Raw genomic sequence first — 19135 nt, forward strand, 5'->3', positions numbered from 1 at the left:
AATGACATGTATATAAGATCATTCAACTCTTCTATCTAAATTAAGGCAAATTCATACAATGGAATACCAAACAATTTTTTTAAAAATATACTGGTATGAAACTATCTCCAACATAACATTATTCAGTGAGGATGAAGAAGGTAAAACAAAGTACAGGTAGTGATCAGAGATCACTACCATTTAGATTTTTTTTTTTTAAAAAAAAAAAAAGGAAGGACAGGATACAACAAATATAATTGCTTATACTAGTATATGCAGCTAACACATTTGCAAGGCTACACAAGAACCTGTTAACAACTAACTACTCCCGGGGAAGGAAAACTTTCCACCATATATCCTTTTGTAGCTTTTGAATGTATTACCTATTTTTTTAAAAAGACCATATTCTACCTAATCTAATACATGCCTTTTTTTTCTGATTTAATATCTCTCAAACCAAGGTGCTTCTTAAAGAATCACTAAACCTAGGCTATTCTCAAGGGGAGCAAGGAAGAGAAATTAAGCTCCATATTCTGGAAGGGGGAATATCTACTTATATTACTCAGAATTCTTCTGTAAGGTTTGTCCCTTCTCATCATTTATTTAGTTATCCAATCATTTATAGGTAATTTTTCTGTTGTTGTTAACCCTCACCCAAGAATATTTTTTCCATTCATTTTTAAAAATATATTTTTATTGATTTCAGAGAGGAAGGGAGACTGAGCGAGAGATAGAAACATCAATGATGAGCGAGAATCATTGACTGGCTGCCTCCTGCACGCCCCCTACTGGGGATCGAGCCTGCAACCTGGCACATGCCCTTGACCGGAATCTAACCTAGGACCCTTCAGTCTGCAGGCCGATGCTCTAGCCACTGAGACAAAACAGGTAGGGCCCATTAATTTTTAGAAGAGTAGAAAGAAAGGAGGGAGGGGGGAGAGAGAGAAACATCAATGTGAAAGAAACATTGATGTGAAACACAGTTTGGTTGCCTCCTGCATGCACTATGATCAGGAGCCAGGGATCGAACCTGCAACCCAGGTACATGCCCTTGACCAGGAATCAAACCCCTGAACCTTTGGTGCATGTGCTGACACTCTAACCGCTGAGCACCACTGGTCAGGGCTATAGGTAAAAATGTTAAATTGTGAAATAAAATTTAAAAAGTCAATCACTAGATTACTGCTGCATATATAATCCCAGGATGAATAGCCAGAACTCCTGTCTATAATAATAAAGCATAATATGCTAATGAGACTGGATGACCTTCTGGACAAAGCCGGGTCTGTGAGGGAAGCCTGGGTCCCAGGTGCCAAAGGGAAGCCTGTGTTGGCAGCCAGGGGAAGGAAGGCCTATTCTTGCACAAATTTCATGCATTGGTCCTCTAGTAAATCAATAAAAAGGAAAGAAAAATACTAATAAACAAAGGCAAGAAAAAGCAAATAAGGTAACATCCAGATCACTGGACAGAATTCATAATCCAGGGGAGGAAATTACATGAGTGAATTAAAATAAAAATAAGAATGTAAGCCAAAAAAAGAACAACATAAAGAAGACAAAACATCTTTTTTAAATGAATGAGAATGGTTACCAAACTACTATGGAATTTGAATTCTCAATAAATTTTTGAAAGTAATATAATGGGCCTTTTTCAATAACTCTACACTATACCAAAAATGATATTCTTTTTTATAAATACATTTTTATAATTGTATAAATAATCTGTATGTCAACCTAAATGTATGCAAGGAAGTAAATAAAATTTTTAAATTACTTTGGGTGCTTCAAAAGTTTAAAAACAACTATTCTAGAGAAACCAAGATAGCGGCATAGGTAAACACCGGAGTTTGCTGCCTCGCACAACCTCTTCAAAAATACAACTAAAAGATGGAACGGACATCATCCAGAACCACAGGAAGTCTGGCTGAGTGGAAATTCTACAACTAGAAGGAAAGAGAAAAGCATACCGAGACTCAGAGGAGGCGCAGTACGGAAGTAAAATACTAAGGTGCGGAGGTGCATGCGGAGCAGGCTGGCAGCTGAGGGCGTGGTTGTCATTTTCAACTGGGAGGGAGTCTCAGGCTCTGAGCTCCAGTTCCGGGCGAGTATCTGGGGACCCAGAATCATACGGGAGAAACGGGACTGTCTGGCATCGGTCGGAACTCGAGGGTAGCTTTCTCTCCGAGGGGCTTGCAGTGATTACCGGGACACTGAGAAGCAGAGCCTCTGAGGGCAAGACTGAGAGCAACCATAACTGCTAGCCCTGCCCTGTTGATCCCGTGGGACCCACCCCGCCCAAGCCCTGCAGGGAGGCTTTTGCTGGATAACCTCAGGCAAAGGCTAAATTAGCACCTCCCTAGAGATCCAGGAGCCAGGAAACCCAGAGGTCAGAGTGGGACCATCCAGTTTGCAGCTCCGTGGAACCATAAAGGACACACTCGGGGCAGACTCAGTGAGCACCAAAGCCCCATTGAAGCAAGTCTTGCCCCAGAGGGGTGTCTCCAGCACAGAAGTTCTCCCACTGCAGACACAGCTGATTCTCACAGCCAATTGGCCTGGAAGTCAATTCCTCCCAGTGATAACTACAACAATCAAGGCTTAACTACAACAAGACTGTGCACAAAGCCCACAAGGGGGTGCACCAAGAGTGTCCTCCTCAGGTAATTGGGGAGGCTGAACCACTGGGCCCTAGAGGACACTCAGCACAGAAAACCACTTTATCAACACAGGGAAGCATAAAAAATGCAGAGACAAAGAAAAAGGACACAAATGACAGAAACGGAGGAAAGCAAACTACTAGATATAGAGTTCAAAACCACACTTTTAAGGTTTTTCAAGAATTTTCTAGATACTGCCAATAAACTTAATGAGATCTACAAGAAATCTAATGAGACCCTCAATGTTGTTATAAAGGACCAACTAGAAATTAAGCATACACTGACTGAAATAAAGAATATTATACAGACTCCCAACAGCAGACTAGAGGATTGCAAGAATCAAGTCAATGATTTGAAATACAAAGAAGCAAAAAACACCCAACCAGAAAAGCAAAATGAAAAAAGAATCCAAAAATATGAAGACAGTGTAAGGAGCTTCGGGGACAGCTTCAAGTGTACCAACATCAGAATTATAGGGGTGCCAGAAGATGAGAGAGAGCAAGATATTGAAAACCTATTTGAAGAAATAATGACAGAAAACTTCCCCTACCTGGTGAAAGAAATAGACTTCCAAGTCCAGGAAGTGCAGAGAACCCCAAACAAAAGGAATCCAAAGAGGACCACACCAAGACACATCATAATTAAAATGCCAAGAGCAAAAGACAAAGAGAGAATCTTAAAAGCAGCAAGAGAAAGAAACTCAGTTACCTACAAGGGAGTACCCATATGAATGTCAGCTGATTTCTCAACAGAAACTTTGCAGGCCAGAAGGGAGTGGCAACAAATATTCAAAGTGATGAATACCAAGAACCTACAACCAAGATTACTTTATCCAGCAAAGCTATCATTCAGAACTGAAGGTCAGATAAAGAGCTTCACAGATAAGAAAAAGCTAAAGGAGTTCATCACCACCAAACCAGTACTATATGAAATGCTGAAAGGTATCCTTTAAGAAGAGGAAGAAGAAGAAAAAGGTAAAGATACAAATTATGGCCAAAACCGGTTTGGCTCAGTGGATAGAGTGTCAGCCTGCGGACTGAAGGGTCCCGGGTTCGATTCCGGTCAAGGGCATGTACCTGGGTTGCGGGCACTTCCCCAGTGGGGGATGTGCAGGAGGCAGCTGATCGATGTTTCTCTCTCATCGATGTTTCTAACTCTCTATCTCTCTCCCTTCCTCTCTGTAAAAAATCAATAAAAAAATATATATTTAAAAAAAAAGATACAAATTATGAACAACAAATACACATCTATCAACAAGTGAATCTGAAAATCAAGTGAACAATCTGATGAACAGAATGAACTGGTGATTATAATAGAATCAGGGGAATAGAAAGGGAATGGACTGGCTATTCTTGGGGGGGAATGGGGTGAGGGGAATGCGGGAAGAGAATGGACAAAAATCGTGCACCTATGGATGAGGACAGTGGTTGGGGAGTGAGGGAGGAGGGTGGGGTGGGAACTGGGTGGAGGGGAGTTATGGGGGGAAAAAAGAGGAACAAATGTAATAATCTGAACAATAAAGATTTAATTAATAAAAAGAAAGACAAAAAAATAAAATAAAATAAAAATAAAAGAACAATTATTCTTGAGAAAAATCATACATGCATCCACAAAGAGATATGTAAAGTGTGAATTACAGCAATTTGTAACAGCACACATTAGAAAAATCTAAATGACCATCAGCAGGATAATAAATGAATTGGAATTCTGTAATGAAAATAGCTAGAATCTAGTAAAACTACATTTATAAACATAAATATTAATCTCAGAAGCATTAAAAAATGTATTTTATGGTAAGAAAAGCATGTTTACTTTTTATAAAGTTTGAAAAACATGACCTGTTTTTTGGAAACAGCAGTATACTGGTATGTGTGTATGTGTGTGTCTGCACTAAAACTAGAAATATGCATGCAAGGGAAACAATACACATCAACTACATCATATTACCTATCTCTGGGGAGAGAGTAAGGTAAACAGGATTAGGGAGGGGTAACACAGGAACTTTGGTTGGTATCTGTAATATTCTATATTACGTAATTTATATTTATATTATTATGGAGTAATAATAATATTCCTATGAAGAAAATTCAGCAAAGCTAGTTTGTAGGTACAAAGATATTCACTTTATTATTATTTGTATTTCTTCCATAGGCTTAATATATTTTATATTAAAAGGAAGTTAAAGTCAGTCCACAGAGACTGAATCAGCAAACCCATGACTGATTTAATAAAGCAAACAATTACTTGGCCAGGGTTGCTCAATGTTATTCAACCAGTGGTCTAAATGATGTTACAAAAGAAAAGCATAAGACACAATGTTTAAATATGAGTCATGTAGCCCTAGCTGGCTTGGCTCAGTGGATAGAGCGTTGGCCTGCAGACCCAAGGGTCCCAGGTTTGATTCTGATCAAGGGCATATACCATGGTTGTGGGCACATACCCAGTAGGGAGTGTGCAGGAAGGCAGCTGATCGATGTTTCTCTGTCGTCGATGTTTCTAACTGTCTATCCTTCTCCCTTCCTCTCTGTAAAAAATCAATAAAATATATTTTTAAAAAAATATGAGTCATGGAAGGGCAAAAAAATTAATCTCTATTTACAAATTTACCTCAATATTAACTTGTCAAGTCTAATCAAAATCCAGCTTTACAAGATGCCCTTTGCACTTCAAAAATCCCATTGTTAAAAGGGGAAAATTAAGTAACAATTACAACCAGTTCAGCCTTTTTATTCAATTTTGGGGGAAAAAAACATCCACACAGGAACCATGCTATTTGCAGAGAAATGCCTACAAATAGCTGAAAACCACTATTATTTTATGATGTAGAAACAAAATACAAAAAAATGCTAAGAAATAATTTTTAAAGCACAAATGCATAAATATCAAACAAAAGGAGGGGAAATTTGTCTAATTTTATAGTACAGAGTCAAATTAAATCCCTATTTTAATATACATTTATCCCAAAATTAAATGTCATTTTTTATTTGTGTATAAATCATGCTTTTCCTTACACATTAATTTAAAATACATTAAACATGTACCAACATGTTAAACAGGGAAAAGGTCAAATTTTTTATATTGTGAATGTCATTACAAATTATATTTCAAATCTATGTTATAATTTTTAAAAAATTACTTTTTACTCTATTTAAAAGTATCTTATAAAAAACAGGATGCAGCCCTAGTTGGTGTGCTCAATGGTCAGAGTATCAGCCCATGCATCAAAGGGTCCTGGGTTTGATTCTCAGTCAAGGGCATGCACCTCAGTTGTAGGTTCAATCCCTGGCCCTGGCCCTGGTCAGGGCACCAGCAGAAGGCAACCAATCGATGTGTCTCTTTCACACTGATGTTTCTTTTTTTTTTTTTTTTCTCTCTCTCTCTCTCTCTCTCTCTCTCTCTCTCTCTCTCTCCCACCTCCGCCCCTTTTCTACCTCCATTTCACTTTCTCTAAAAATCAATGGACCCCTAGCTGGTTTGGCTCAGTGGATAGAGCATCAGCCTGTGGACTGAAGGGTCCTGGGTTCGATTCCAGTCAAGGTCACATGCCCAGTTTGCAGGCTCGAGGCCCAGTAGGGGGCATGCAGGAGACAATTAGTCAATGATTCTCTCTCCCTCTCCCTTCTTCTCTGAAATCAATAAAAATAAAAACAATAAAAATAAAATCAATGGAAAAAATATCCTCAGGTGAGGATTAACAACAATAAGAAAAAACACAGGGTGCATTTTTTAGCCCTGGCTGGGTGTCTCAGTTGTTTGGAGCATCGTCCTATACACTGAAAGGTTGCAGGTTCCATTCCTGGTCAGGGCACATACCTAGGTTGAGGGTTTGATACCATCAGGGCACATATGGGAGACAACCAATCACTGTTTCTTTCTCTCATTGATGTTTCTCTCTCTCACTCTTGCCCTTCCTCTCTTTCTAAAAATTAACTAAAAAGGAAAAAGAAAACATATCCTTGAGTAAGGATTTAAAAAAAAAAAACAGGATTCATTTTTAAAGATTACCTTTTAATTTATAAGAGAGTCCATAAGAGTATACATTTTTCCGAAAGGATCTGTGAATCAAAAATATAGGAAACACTGGTGAAGAGAGGTGACTTTTGTGTGTCTTAACAGCAGCTGATAAAATGTCAGCCCCTAATGGTTAGATTTATTAATAAACAAATGAGAAAATTCTTAATTAAAATGCAAAAAGGACCAAGAGGAAATAATTTTAAAATTCATTCAACTTAATTACAGTACAATGTTAATCTCAAATTCTAAAAGAATAAATTCAGCCATCGAAAATTCAACCATGACTAAAATTAACTTCTATAAGTGAAAGACAGAATTCTAGATGAGAAAACATGTAAATAAATAGCTAGAGTTGGCCCAACAGGTGTGGCATCTACCCAGGAAGCAAGGGATTGCCAGATCGATTTCTGATCAAGGCACATGCCCAGATTGCAGGTTCCACCCCCAGTAGGGGGCGTGCAGGCAGCTGATAGATGACGTTCCTCTCTTATCAATGTTTCTATCTCTCTAGCCCTCTCCTTTTCTCTTGGAAAAAAAAAAAAATCAATAAAAACATATTTTTAGCCCTACCTGGTTTGGCTCAGCGGATAGAGCGTCGGCCTGCGGACTCAAGGGTCCCGGGTTCAATTCCAGTCAAGTGCATGTACCTTGGTTGCAGGCACATCCCCAGTGGGGAGTGTGCAGGAGGCAGCTGATCGATGTTTCTCTCTCATCGATGTTTCTAACTCTCTATCCCTCTCCCTTTCTCTCTGTAAAAATCAACAAAATATATTTTTTTAAAAACATATTTTTAAAAATAAACAGTTGAAGTTCACTCAAAATATAACTTGAAAAAACAGAAAACTTAAATTAAAAATTGAAAAGATAAAAATGAAAGCAGGCTTCCAAGTGCTAAAAGAAAAGCAATTAAAGGGATATGACATCACTAAAACAAGGAGAAAGAAAAAAACAAGGCAAATATAAGAAAGTCGCCCTAAGGAGAAAAAATTAGAAAAAGGCTAATAATAACGGGCTAGTTTGAAAGAATAGGGAGAAAAAGGGAAAACTGAAGGAAGAAAGTAACAAAATGAAGGATTAGAGTAGGACATAATATACTAGTAGGGATGTGAGTCACTTTTGCCACAATGCGTTTGGGAAATCACAGAAGTAGGAAACAAGTTTCCTAACAGATTAGTGGCTGATAAATTTTCAGATACAATTATTCTGAAAAGTACTACAGTTTCATTTCAGTTTTAGAAACAAGATTGTGTGAAAGAGAGAAAATAGTATGATTTCATATTGTTCAGCCACAGTTCCAGGTAACTACTTTTATATTTAATTCTCAAGATAAAGATAACCTATAAATTTATTGAATCAGTTAATCATAGTTAGAAAAAAATGTTTAGACCATAAACATACTCTGCTTTTCTCCTATATATTTCTGTCCCCTATACCGTAGTAAATAAAAAAATATTTGCTCATCTTGGGAACCTTTTGCAGAGATAAAGTTTAAATGTCAGATATCTGCTTTCAGACATATATTAAGACATTCATGCTCAACTTTTCTTTTTACTCAATAACCATATATTATCTTTTCAGATAAGTAAACTCTATCTTCCAGGAATCAACCAAAACCTTTAAATGTCTATTATGTAAGTATTTTATATAAAGTTAAGGATGCTTCCAATATAGCATAATTTCACACAATGCACACATATCTGTTTGCTTCCTCCCATCATCCTCTTTGTTCCATTACAAAATCAGGAGATGAATAACTGCCATTCAATGACTTGGCTCTACTAGACTGAAACTCAACACAGGACAATCCTCACTGTAGTAATCTCAAAGAGCCAGTATAATGCATTCTACCTAAAGGGTCTCTCACAAATCCTTGTAATGATAGAGTGAATTCCTAATAAACTGGAGATCAGCATTCTGTTACTTGATATAATATTTTCCAGAACATTCCCAATTTTCATCATCAATACTTAGTATTCACCAAATCGCACATTCTAAGAATACACAGCAATGTCACTATTTTCACCTGCCCAGCAGTGGCCCCACTTTCTGGTAGCATAACATGTGTTTTCCTTTCTCCTTCCTTGCTCCCCTTTCTCAAATTATGCCATCTAATGAAGCTGAACTTCATCCTCCACTCCCAGAGCAGGTACTCAACTCAGGAGGATGCTAAGCCAGTCTGACTTAGCCTTCCTGAGAGTGAGGCCGGTAAAAAGCAGAGCAAAGTAAAGGGATGGAGAGAGTAAGAACAACTGGTCCACTGAATTCAGCCATGCATGAAGCCAACAATATCCCCACTGACTTTTCTGTCACATAAACCTGTAAATCTCACCTGACCAGCGTGACTCGGTGGGTGAGCACTGACCTATGAACCATGAGGATGCCCAGGTTGCAGGGTCGATCCCCAGTGTTCAGGAGACAGCCAATCAATGATTCTCTCTCATCACCGATGTTTCTCTCTCTCCCTTTCTCCTCCTCTCTGAAATCCATAAAAACATATTAAAAACAAACAGTAAATCTCTCATCTTTTTCTCTTAAGCTTGTATAAGTTGGGTGTCTGTCACTAAAAGAACTTAGACAGAAATCATATCCAATACAATTTACAAACAGAATGACAATTACTGAGCCCTCAATTATAAAATTGGCTTAACAGGGCTGAGATACAGGGCAGTGAGAACAGTCTCATCTCCAGCTGGTAGTTGGCAATCCCAGTTAAGCAGTATCAAAGAAACAAACTACAACTATTGGCTATGGTAACTTAGGGTTCAGATCATATGCCCATCAAAACTGGAACACTGAAAGACTTGGGAGGAAAATATCAGGAATTTAGACCATGTTATCAACACCAAAAGCATAAGGCCCAAAGTCCTTGGTATGGAATATACAGACTTTCATGATCTGGCCTTACGTCCCTCTGCACGTTAGAAATTATTCTATATTGTAAGGGACAGGAAATTCAACACTAACTGCCATAAGAAATGTAGTACCTCACAAAACTGAAAAGTACATTCAGGCAAGTCTTGATCCAGAAATTCAGAGTCATCAGGTCTGACTCCACTTCTCTGACATCCTCCCTCCTCTAGAAGTTGCTCAGATCTCAGGTGGGCTCCTATCACAACAGCAATGCTACCAGCTATGATAGTTGTAGGTTCCACAGCCTCACCCCATAGAGGGCAGATGACAAAGCATCTGCTTCATAAACACCCATAGAGAGGCCTCTAGCAAGTTCTGAGATTCACTCTGATTGAGTCATCTTAGATTACTGCCTACCTCAAAACAATCACTGCAGCCAGAGACTGGAATGAACTGATGGCTTAGCGAGGTCAAGGATGCACCCTGAAGCTGAAGGTTTTTTAGGAAAGGCAGAGGGAAAGCCATTATCACCTTCCAAGGCACCCCTCACAAGTTATACTCTAACAACTATCTATGTTGAATTCTCTAAGTGTTGTGGTTTGAACTACATCCCCCACAAAAATATATATATATATTTTGAAGTCCTAACCCCGAGTACCTGTGAATGTGACCTCATGTACAAATGGTCTTTGCAGATGTATTCAAGTTACTAGTAAAATGTACTCAAGCCATATATCCAATAAGACTGGCATCCTTATAAAAAGAGAAGACAAACAGGGAGAATGTCATGAGAATGAAATGATGGGGACAGACACTGAAATGATGTACCTGCATGCCAAGGAATGCCCAGGGTTGCTGGCAATTCCATAAACTAAGAGGAAGGCAAGGAACAGATTCTCCTTTATTCAGTGAAAGTATGGCCCCACCAAGACTTTCATTTCAGATTTCTGACCTCCAGAACTGTGCAATTAGATTTCTGTTGTTTTAAACCACCCATTTTGTAACACTTTGTTACCACAAAACTAGGAAACTAATACCCTAATAAGTGTTTAACAGTTCATGATTCTGTCTTTGCACAAGCTCTTTGCTCCTTCTGAAATGCCCTTCTCCCCCACTAGTATTCATGTTTCACTATTCACACTAAACTTCTCAGATCCGTCCAAAATGTCTTCTTCTCTGTATACCTTCCACCCGAGCCCTCAAAAGGTTAGTCTCTCCACCACATATTAACCCTGCACCACATCCTGCCTGTATTTTATTATTGCCTGTGCATTTAGCTGCTTTTCAGAATTATGAGCTGTCCAATGGGAAAGCAGGGCATGATTCTTACCCACATTCATATGTTCCAGGCATGCACATAACCTAATACATAATAGTCACTCATTCAGTAGCTATCTATGAATTAAACGGGTTGATAACTCATCTCAAAAGAAGATAAACAGGTATGATTTTGGAGAATTTGCTATTACAGATTATAGAGAACTGAAGATGGGCCTTGGGGTAGAATCTATATAAGTAGAGAAGAATGTGGGGCAGGGAGGCGGAATAGTGCTGAATTAACAAATATGCAGGAAAACTAAAAAGTGGAAGAATTTGTTTAGGAAAAAAGACAGTGTATAGGGCAGTGGGAGCCTTCTGTTGGCAGTCAATTTACAGTTAAGAGGAGTGAAAAAAAAAAAAGAGGTTTAGATAGTGACACATATTTTCAGGGGATTATGTGACAAAGTGTAGAATGGACTCTGGAAGTGCAAGAGACCAGTCAGGGTGTAACAGAGGCAGGTTAGCAATGAGGTAAAGGACCACGTACACTAGAATGGCAACAGGAGAAATGGAAATGAAAAATTTCTAAGGCTTTAGAAAAGAGAGAAGAAAGAGCAATGAATTACTCTTAAATATTGACTGTTGTTTATCTAAAGTCAGATTTGCTACTGAAATAAGAAAGTGCAAAGGAAAAGGCTATTATTTCAATGAGGATAAAAAGTTTGATCTTACACATGGCTCACTCTGAGATGACATTAAAAGATCCCAGTAAAGATGTCCAGCAAACAGTAGAAAATAAGACAATGAAGTTTAGGAGAAACAGAAGGACAAAAGATATATGGCAGTCATATAGGCAAAAATGACTTTTGGGGGCCAGTTTTATAACTTTATTCTAAAATCAGCAGTTAGTTCTCAACCATATTAACTGTAGATTTTTTAAAGTGGGGATGGGTACTTAGGTAACCAACATATAGAGCTTGTTTGGTGAATCTTCATCCTCATTATATTTTCTGGACAACCACACCTGAGTACAGTATGGGACATTTCTTACTCCTTTAGTCCAAACAGCTTTGTTGAGCCTGGTGTCAATGCATACATCTAGAGTTCCCATTTCCTTCATGGTAAATTTCCCAATCTCTTTAAGCCTGAGGGGAACACTTCTTAAAACCCACTCCATGGGTGGGCTTGTGAATACTGATAGTATATTCTCTGGTCACTACCTTGTTGATGGCAGAACGGTCTTTCTTCTACTCTCCACCCTTCTTTATGGGAGCCATCCTGCCAGGCCCAAGTTGGAAAAGAAGCTCAAGGTGTTTCTCAAAGGATTTAGGTCAGCCCTTCCACAGAATGTTCATAAAAGGTGACTGGACTCAGAAAAAAATGAAAGGTCAAATGGTACAATGGAAAGCAGGGGTTTGGGAATTAGACAAGGCCTGAGTTCAAACCACAATTGTTTATAAGTTGGGCAAGTAATTTCAATATATACTCACCTATGAAATGGGAATACCTTTAATCTAAAGATTACAAGGAGTAATTCCTAAAAAGTACTTAACACAACACCTGGAAAAAATGGATGCTAGAAAAATGGTGATAGCTGCTGCTGTGACTACTACTAGTAGTTACTGTATATGCCAGGCACAAAACAGATCTCTCTCTCTCTCTCTCTCTCTCTCTCTCTCTCTCTCTCTCTTATACTAGGGGCCCGGTGCACGAAATTCGTGCACTGGGTGTGTGTGGGGGGGTGGGGTGGGGAGAGTGTCCCTCAGCCCAGCCTGCCCCCTCTCACATACTGGGAGCCCTTAGGCGTTGACCCCCATCACCCTCCGATCGCCTGATCGGCCCCTTGCCCAGGCCTGACGCCTCCGCCAGAGGTGTCAGGCTTGGACAGGGGACCCCCATCTCCCCCCGATCACTGGCTCTGGCCCCCGCCCAGGCCTGAGGCCTCTGGCCCAGGAATTATGCCTGGGCAGGGGACCCCCATCTCCCTCTGATCGCTTGCTCCACCCCCCGCCCAAGCCTGACCCCTCTGACCCAGGCTTCAGGCCTGGGCAAGGGGACCATCATATCCCCCCAATCCCCGGCTCCGCCCCCCACCCAGGCCTGATGCCTCGGCCAGAGGAGTTGACCCTCATCACCCTCCGATCACCAATCACCGGATCGGCCCCTTGACCAGGCCTGAAGCCTCCAGCAGAGGTGTCAGGCCTGGGCAGGGGACCCCCAGCTCCCCGCGGTTGCAGGCTCCGCCCCTGCCCAGGCCTAACGCCTCTGGCCTAGGCGTCCGGCCCAGGCAGCGGGGACCTGCAGTGGCAGCGGGGGGCACCGCGATCGTGGGCTTCACTTTAGGCCCAGGCAAGGGACCCCTAGCTCCTGGGACTGCCAGCTTCGACCGTGCCCAGCTCCCATCGCTGGCTCCACCCCTACTTCCTGCTATCACTGGCCAGGGCGGCAAAGGCGCCTGATTCTCCGATCATGGCTGGGGGGCAGGGCAAAGGCAGCCCCAGGGCCACCTTTGCCCTGCCCCCCAGCTCTTAGCTCCCCCCTGGGTTTCAGATCACTGTCAGTGGAAGGGGGCTTCTTCCTGCTTTCCCTTTCGCCTCCCTGCATTGTGCCTACATATGCAAATTAGCCGCCATCTTGTTGGCAGTTAACTGCCAATCTTAGTTGGCAGTTAATTTGCATATAGCCCTGATTAGCCAATGAAAACGGTATTGCCGTACGCCAATTACCATTTTTCTCTTTTATTAGTGTAGATATATACACACACGCACACACACACACACACACACACACACATACAAGAGGCCCGGTGCACGAAATTCATGCATGGGTAGGGTCCCTAGGCCTGGCTGGCGATCAGGGCCGATTGGGGCCTACCGGCTGCTGGCCAGGGCCTTCCTTCATTCCTCACCGCTCCCTGGTGGTCAGCGCACATCATAGCGAGCGATCGAACTCCCAGTCTCCCGGCTGAACTCCCAAAAGACACTTTGCATATTAGCCTTTTATATATATAGAAAATATATATATATATATATATGCCTAAGTGACCGAACAACCAGTAGACCGGTTGCTATGATAAGCACTGACCACCAGGGGGCAAATGCTCAACGCAGGAGCTGCCCCCTGGTGGTCAGTGCTCTCCCACCGTGGGAGCACCGCTCAGCTGACTGACAGGTGCCAGACGCAGGGCTTACAGCTGGCCGCCCCAGCCTGGAGACCACAGCAGAGTGGCAGCGAGCCTACTGAACAGCGGTGGCAGGCACAGCAGGGCCAGGATGAGCAGGAGCAGCAAACAGGAGTGGCCGGTGGCGCTGGACTGCCAGTTTTGGCCTGATCCCCACAGGCCACGCCAAGGGACCCCACCAGTGCACGAATCTGTGCACGGGGCCTCTAGGATTAAATAACTGCCTACTTCTTTTCTTTTTCTTCTATAGACGGTAGCTCAACATCATGGGTAACTACAAGGCTCCAATTCACTAGGTTATTCTATTCTATCCTCCCAAAAGTTTTGTATTGCAAGAACTTTAAAAAATTAAATGCATGCCCTAACCGGTTTGGCTCAGTAGTGGATAGAGCGTCGACCTGCGGACCAAGAGGTCCCAGGTTCGATTCCGGTCAGAGGCATGTGCCTTGGTTGCAGGCACATCCCCAGTGGGAGGTGTGCAGGAGGCAGCTGATTGATATTTCTTTCTCATCGATGTTTCTGACTCTCTATCCCTCTCCCTTCCTCTCTGTAAAAAATCAATAAAATATTTTTTTAAAAAATTAAATGCATATTAATTTCATAAATGGACTTAATATCTTTATTCTCTAACTTGATATTTATCCTCCAAAGAAATATTTCTATGGTAATGTCACAAGTAGAAAAAGAAGATCACTGAATTATAAAGATTCACATACAAATGAATGAAAGTGGTACTGCTTTAGAAATCACCCACAAAGATTCCAGTTATTTTTATTACAATGGCACCATTAACTTTATTCTCTGCAATTAATCATTTTTGTAGCATCTTTCATTTGGGGAAAAAAATCAAGTGATATTCTAACTACAACCACACAAAAATCCAAATTTTATACAATACTGTCAGAGTTGTCCTGAAGATTAAATGAAACAATGTATAAGAAAATGCTTGACCAGGTCCCTGGTATTTAATATGCACTCAGTGATAACTTCAGTAAAATCCAATCCTCTTATTATCCTACATTCCTTTCAATTGATGAAAGAGTCCTTATAATAGCAATTATAACATGGGATTTATGGAACTAAAAAGCTTTGAAAAACACACCAACTTGATGCCAATACAAACCAGAAAGGTCTCCATTTTAATGTCTCTTAGTTTAACAACAAGGAGGTTTAGAAGTTAAATCAAGATACATACCACTATAATCAAAACCAGTACTTCACTCTTCCCCTAAAAATAATCCTTCAACTAAAACTTAAAAAGCTTTTTTAAAGGTCAGAGACATAAGTTCCTCTCACTTTCATTTCTAAAGATGCAAATGCCAGAAGCCCACAAAATATAATAAAATTTATCAAAGTCAAAGGAAAGGACACTGACAATAGCTCAAACTGGCTCAAATGCAGTGTCCACAATAACCAGGGGAGCCCCTTCACTCAAGTGTGACACCATCCGAGACAACCAGTGTCAGGACTGCCTGTGCCCCATAACAAGTGATTCTTCTCTAATCCTCTGGACTTGCTATGTGAACACTCAGATCTGCTCTCTCTCCCTGGCAATCTCCTTCATATGTAGATAACGCGAATGCTTACACCTGTCCTGCCAGTTGGATACCCTGAAAGCATCTCAGTGTGTGCAAAATTAAACATTTCCGGTCCGTTCCTATGTCCCTGTGTGTCTTAATGGCATCACTATCTTCTCAATTGCCCCAAATAAAATCTAGTTTTCTTCCCCTCAGCATCCCCCCCTCTCTTCCCAAAAGCAAATCAGTTTCAAAGAAAGATCTGTCACTTACCTCTACAATACCACTCAGGACCTATCTCATATCCTATCTCTGGTTAGGCTGTCCTGACCCACACTAACTGTTCCCACCTAGCTGCCCACCATCGCTCATGCTGAAAGTGAGTCCACCGACTGACTGTACAGACTGATCTTGCTATGCATCCCCCTCCCCACACTACAGTCCCCCGCTGCCTACCATGGCATGCCAGATTTTCAGAACTTGAAAGAACTTTCCTCTGATCCAACCAACCATACATTCACTTGATCTTGGAAGCTCCCCAAATTCAAAATGCTCTAGCCTCGCCTTCAAGGCCATTCCTGCTCAAGACCATTACCATCTAAAAAGCCTGTAATGTCGTGAAAACAAGACCATTCCACTGTTCACAGGCTAAAAGTCAAAATTCTCAATCCAACCAACAGGGATCCATCCACATGACCTGGCCCCTGCCTATCTCCCCAGTCTTGCCAGATCCCAACTCAAAGTCATTATCCAGTTGCTAAACTTCCCATTCCTAAGTAAAATCCTCTCTTTGTCCCCTGCTCTTCACTTGCACAGCCTTACGCAAAATACTAAACTGATTTTGCATAAGTCTTTTCTTTCAATTATACAGTTATTTGTTAACAGCCTGTTTCCTTACCGGAATGTAAGATCCATGAAAGCAGGGACCCTGTCTATCTTGTTTTTCGTATTTCCTCACTCCTCCACATCTGAGATCAAAAGTGTTCAATAGAGCCCTGGCCAGGTGGCTCCACTGGTTGGAGCGACTCCCATACACTCAATGTTTCGGGCTGGATTCCAAGTCAGGGCACATACCTGGGCTGTGGGTTCCATCCCTAGTTGGGACGCATACAGGAGGCAACCGATCGATGTTCCTCACATTGATGTTTCTCTCCCTCACCCTTCCTGTCTCTCTAAAATCAATAAAAACATATCCTCCGGCGAGGATGATTTGGTTTTTTTAAGTGTTCAGTAAATACCTACCAAACGGCATGGGGGACTGCGTAGCCCCCCTATGACTAGGGCTATTTGTGTACATGTCTTGTTCTTGCTATATCCCAAACGCCTTGTGAACTAGGCCAAAGTCTGGCTAATCTATCTGTATGCATATCTGGAAATCCTTGCACAACTGAAGCAAATAATAGATAACTACTAATTAATTAATGAGTGATCTCTCCAAGAGGTACTGCCCTGAACCAGGCCAACTCAGAACTCCACAGTCCCCAGAAATCAGGGCCAACAGGAACCTCCTCCGATGCCCTCCCGAACCGACGGACAGACAGACGGTGTTCCAGCCTGCGGCTCCCAGGGAGCTTCAAAGGGCTCCTTTCCTCACTTTCCTTTAGCCAGCAACCATTGGTTCTTCTATCTCGAATATCTCGCAATCCTGCCCTTCCTACCTCCAGCCACCAAATCGCGTCCAGTGCCCTCTCCGTGCAGAGCGCCGCCTCCCCCGCCCCCCGCCCCCCAGCAGTCTGGGGGCTCAGCAGGCCCTCGGGGACAAGGGGCTGCTGGAACGAGTGTGTAAGTAAGACTGGCTCCTCTTTCCACCTTTGCTTTCACACCTCGCTTATCCCCAAGAGGCCCCGTGTCACGGACGGGCTTTGATACATCTGGGGACCCTAAGCTTTTTTGTTGTTGTTCCCAGGTGGCTCGCCGCACCCCAACCCCTTCGGGGTACCCCCACCTCCGCCTCGAACCTTGTCATCGCCCGGTACAGGAAGACCCCAGGCCCCAGACGACCACCTCCCCGGAAGCAAATGGTCCTCCAACACCGCGGGGCGGCCCGGCTCGGCCCGGCTCGGCCTCCCCACTTTCCGTCTGGCATCCCCCTCGGGCCCGCAGCCGCCTCGAGCGCCCCCGAGCCCGCACCCCGGGCTGGGCCCGGCCCTCCAGCACCGCCTTCCACTCACCTGAAGCGGCCCCCGCAGTGCTGGCACTGCTCGCCCACCCAGCCGGCGGGGCAGACGCACTGGCCGGTGCCGGGGTGGCAGCGGCCGCCGTTGACGCACGGCCGGTCACACTCCTTGGCCTCGGTGGCGACCGAGCCCGAAACCACGGCCGCTGCCGCCGCGGCCTCGGCGGCCCAGGGCAGCAGCAGCAGAGGCGGGAGCAGCAGCAGCAGCAGCGGGCGCGGGAGGCGCAGCCCGGCCCCCGGCCCCGGTCCCCCGGCCCCGGGCGCGCTCCGGTCGCGGAGCCGCCCGCCGTGCCTGCCCGCGGGCGCTGTCGTCGCCGCCGTCCGCCTTCTCAGCCTCGCCTCAGTCGCCGCCGCCGCCGCCACCATCTTCCCGGGGCTGAGACGGCGCCCCGCGAACACATACACACGGCGCGGCCGGCTCCGCTGCGCCTGGCCCTGCGGGGCGGGGCTGCGCGGACGGTGGCTCCGGCGGCCCATCCCGGGGGCGGAGCCAGAGCCGCGCGGCCGGCGAGACGGAGGCGGGCACGCGTGCGTGTGCGGGCGCCCGTCCGCGGGCGGTCGGCCCCCGGGATCCTGGTCGCCCGGGTCGGACCCTGAGAGTGGGGCTCCCTGAGCCCCCGCGTCCCCCCGCCGCCGGGGCCCGGAACGAAGGCCCCCTAGCGGGCTGGTCTCTGCGCTTCGCCCAGGAAGGCGGCCGCGGGGGAGCAGCCCCGAAGCGCCCGGTTCCCTGGCTGCCTGGGAGCCGGCCGATCGCTGGCCCAGCCGGGCCGTGTGCAGCGCGACCCACCCAGAGACCACGGCGCCGGCCTCGCTCCGTCCCGACTCTCACTGCGGAGTAGAAAGGGCGCGGGAGGCTGCGTCGCGCGCTGTGCGGGGCGAGGTGCTGCCTTCCAGCCTCCGCTTGCTCCTCTGTAACAGGGATAGCGAAATAACACGTGTGTTAGGAGCCCAGCGAATAGGCTGTGCTCGGTCAACGCTTCATAGACGGAACGAGTGCACATACCTTTGATTCAGGCCGATCCAGTAGCTGACTAGCAGATCAGAACCCCTTCTATGGGGGAAGATTGGGGTTATCTTATCTCCCATTATTTGCCCTCCGATCATCCCGAAGAGGGGGCAGCATAAAATCAGGGAGAGGAGCACCCTCAGCCAGCGCAAGTCCGCCTGTAGGCCCCTTCTTGTCCGTTTATTATGTTGATGGCCCCCCTGTGAAACATGCTCCCCGGCAGTATGACCTGTGTGGTCCCTGACCTTGGAATCCGGACGACCTCTGTCTCAACCAACAGAAGAGGGTGGCAGAGGTGACCATGTGCCGGTTACAGATCTGAGCTTTAAGAGCACCTGGCTTGATGATGAGCTCTTGGCAATTCTGAGCTGCTCCCCCCACCCCCTCTTCGACCTTGCTATAGAGCAGTGGTTCTCAACCTTGGCTGCACATTAGAATCACCTGGGAATTTTTTTAAAATCCTGATTTCTGCCGGAGCTGGTTTGGCTCAGCGGA

The 19135-nt window shown here is 44.2% G+C and overlaps 1 protein-coding gene and 1 pseudogene across 3 annotated transcripts in view; both read right to left on the minus strand.

The window, feature by feature from the left end:
- Positions 1-18000, minus strand: part of ATRN (attractin) — a gene marked incomplete at its 5' end in the record, with an annotated part of 161092 nt that extends 143092 nt beyond the window's left edge. For both annotated transcript variants that reach the window (XM_081096813.1, XM_081096814.1), the window contains one exon: positions 17630-18000. In XM_081096813.1, the coding sequence (XP_080952939.1) occupies positions 17630-18000 (371 nt within the window). The remainder of the gene's footprint in view (positions 1-17629) is intronic.
- Positions 11659-12043, minus strand: LOC308523609 (large ribosomal subunit protein eL31-like; annotated as a pseudogene). Its single transcript has one exon. The product of its transcript is annotated as a large ribosomal subunit protein eL31-like (transcript).
- Positions 18001-19135: the final 1135 nt, after the last annotated feature.

Source organism: Myotis nattereri (genome assembly GCF_964212035.1).
Source record: "Myotis nattereri genome assembly, chromosome: 8".
Taxonomy (NCBI): Eukaryota; Metazoa; Chordata; class Mammalia; order Chiroptera; family Vespertilionidae; genus Myotis; species Myotis nattereri.